General features: G+C 37.9%; 1 protein-coding gene across 1 annotated transcript in view; it reads left to right on the top strand. All coding sequences in view use genetic code 11, as the record gives it.

Annotated features, from left to right (window-relative positions):
• The window catches only part of EGR_10464 (hypothetical protein), a gene marked incomplete at both ends in the record, with an annotated part of 9,924 nt that overhangs the window by 4,689 nt on the left and 2,831 nt on the right, over window positions 1-2,404 (top strand). Inside the window, 3 exons of the mRNA XM_024499713.1 lie at window positions 265-334; window positions 675-723; window positions 2,061-2,113. Of these exons, the coding sequence (XP_024345878.1) occupies window positions 265-334; window positions 675-723; window positions 2,061-2,113 (172 nt within the window). The remainder of the gene's footprint in view (window positions 1-264; window positions 335-674; window positions 724-2,060; window positions 2,114-2,404) is intronic.

Genomic DNA, 2,404 nt, shown 5'->3' with positions numbered 1-2,404 from the left:
TAACTTGAAAATATGCACGCTTTATATGCGTGCATAAATTGCGGTCAAGTACAAGCCGATAATTCAACAATTGGATACTGAATATAAAGTTCAGGAAGCATTTATAGGGTGCGTGCTTCATCATGCAAATTCGGCTAAGATTGGATTCATTTAAAGTGCTTTCTCCCAATTATTAATTGTCTTTTTCGAATTTCGCAATCCGTGTTCATGAAATCCTTGCAATCTCCTACAAGGCAACTTGTTCGTTAACATTTATAAATGAAGTTTGTAATACTGGTCATATTTGCAACGGGTAATGTCATTAATGGTGTAATTGTAGAATCAAGTGAAAACTGTATGCATATCAACCAAATCTGGATGATAATATGCACATTTGTGGTGACGTCAGTGATCTTGTATTTTCACCTATTTCAAATGTGAATGCGCTGCAGCACTCGATCGTGCGCAGGTGATGGTAATTTTCCTACAAAGAATTGGGCTATTTTAGAGATAGATGGTATCCGTGGCACATGTGCCAATAAATACATTGAATTAGTCCCACATACGGCGTGCCCATATGGCCAATCACTGGGTAACAGAGAACTCATTATAAACCATACCTGTTCTAGGAAACGACTGATAATGCCCTATTTTCGGAGTTCAAATAATGCAAACTTATTGTATTTACTTATAAGGCGCTGATTGTCCCATAATTACATATTGCTTGATAAAGAAATTTCAAAGGTGAAATAAATTCTAACACTAATCAATTTGAGGGAAATGGGGGACTATTCTGACTTTCACAGAACTGACTCTATTTTAAGACGTGGCGGTACCTGCTCCGAATAACAGCTCATGATTTCCTTATGCAAATCTGATTCTTTGATATTAGCGATAAATCACAATTAACCGCCTCCGTTTTTCATTTATAGAATTTTAAGCTCAATAGTAGGCTATATGAACGCGAGCAGATTGGAACCATTGCGTACCAAATTTTGACCAGGTAATTAGTGAAAGTTCACTAAAAGGCGAAAAACTGGTGTTCTTGCCTACCCATGCAATGCATAATATCAACCCTATTCTATTGCCATGCTTGAAAAATATGGAGTTGTTTGTCCAACCGCAGAAGACTTTGTTTATTTGCCACTCAATATTGTATAACTGAGGAAAGAGAAGGTTTGCAGGATAAAGTGTGAAACACTTATTCTTCCCTAAGAATTTGTTTTGCCATACGACAGTTCTGAACGAAGTTGGCCCTAGCCAAACCGAACAACACGCCAAACTAACCACAGCTTGGGATGCTGAAGAATCACATCATTCTCTTTTTCTTTGCTGCGTTGAAATCACTGTATTTAGCGAACCGCAAATGCCCACAAAATCAAGGAAACGCTAAATTCCATGATGTGCGACTGATCGTGTATGCTTGAAGTTTGTGTGCATCGCGTTTTTTGCAAAGCGAAAGGTGTCGCAGAAGAAGTCCATTTTGCATGATGGTGTTAAGGAGTTCATCAATTATCGTACCATGTACTGCTGTAGCTTTTCTCGGTAACATTGTCCCAAACTGATATTGAGAGAAACAGTGCTACTTTGTAAACCATGGTGTAATTTTCTAGTGCGGAACATAGTAAAGCTTCCTCTGAGGACATCAGACATTCCTTACAACCCGAATCCCTCAATTTGCATTAATTGCATTCAGAAGCAAATAGGGAATTTTGTGTGCAAGTGCAGTTTTAATTAGACTTTTTATTCTCTCCAAGTGTATTGAAAGTCAATCACTCAGTTTTGGTAGTAAGCCACGCAAAATCTAGATGATACCTTGCTTCGGTGGTTCCAAGCATGCTTTTTGGACGTAATAGAGCCAGACGGTGCAAAACATGTCGAATTTTAAAATTTGTACGTTTAAGCAGCTGTAGGAGAGATGTGCTACTGAGCGAAAGCGCAAGCTATACAAATTCAAGAGCATATGAGACATAACTTTGAACTCTTTGGAAGGACTACCCTACACTTGTAGGAAACGACGGAAGAGTAACAGTCTCATTAAAATCATTTAATTGTATTAACTTTGTCTTTATGGCATAAAGAACAGTTTTATTAACAATTGCATTTATCATTTATGAGGAGATGCTTGGGCAAGGTAAGCATTTTTGCACTGAGTTGCATAAGGTTTTCAGCTTAGCTTAATTGAATTAGCTATTTTAGAAAAATAAGCAAAATGAAACACTAAAAAAGCTAAATTGAGTTGATGAGTGAATGTAAAAACCATCGCAAGTGTTACTTAGCGTTTCCATAATGATATGAGACAAAAGAATTTTGATGAGGGTGATGCTGATATTGGTGCAGGATAGGTAGTGGGGTTCGCATAGCTGACTTCTCTGCCTAACACTGCAGACTCCTGACTTGTAGATAATCCCTGCAGTAAGATGGG

Source organism: Echinococcus granulosus (genome assembly GCF_000524195.1).
Source record: "Echinococcus granulosus chromosome Unknown EG_S00222, whole genome shotgun sequence".
Taxonomy (NCBI): domain Eukaryota; kingdom Metazoa; phylum Platyhelminthes; class Cestoda; order Cyclophyllidea; family Taeniidae; genus Echinococcus; species Echinococcus granulosus.
The sequence above is the reverse complement of the archived record's forward strand: the minus strand, read 5'-3'. Positions and strand labels throughout refer to the sequence as shown.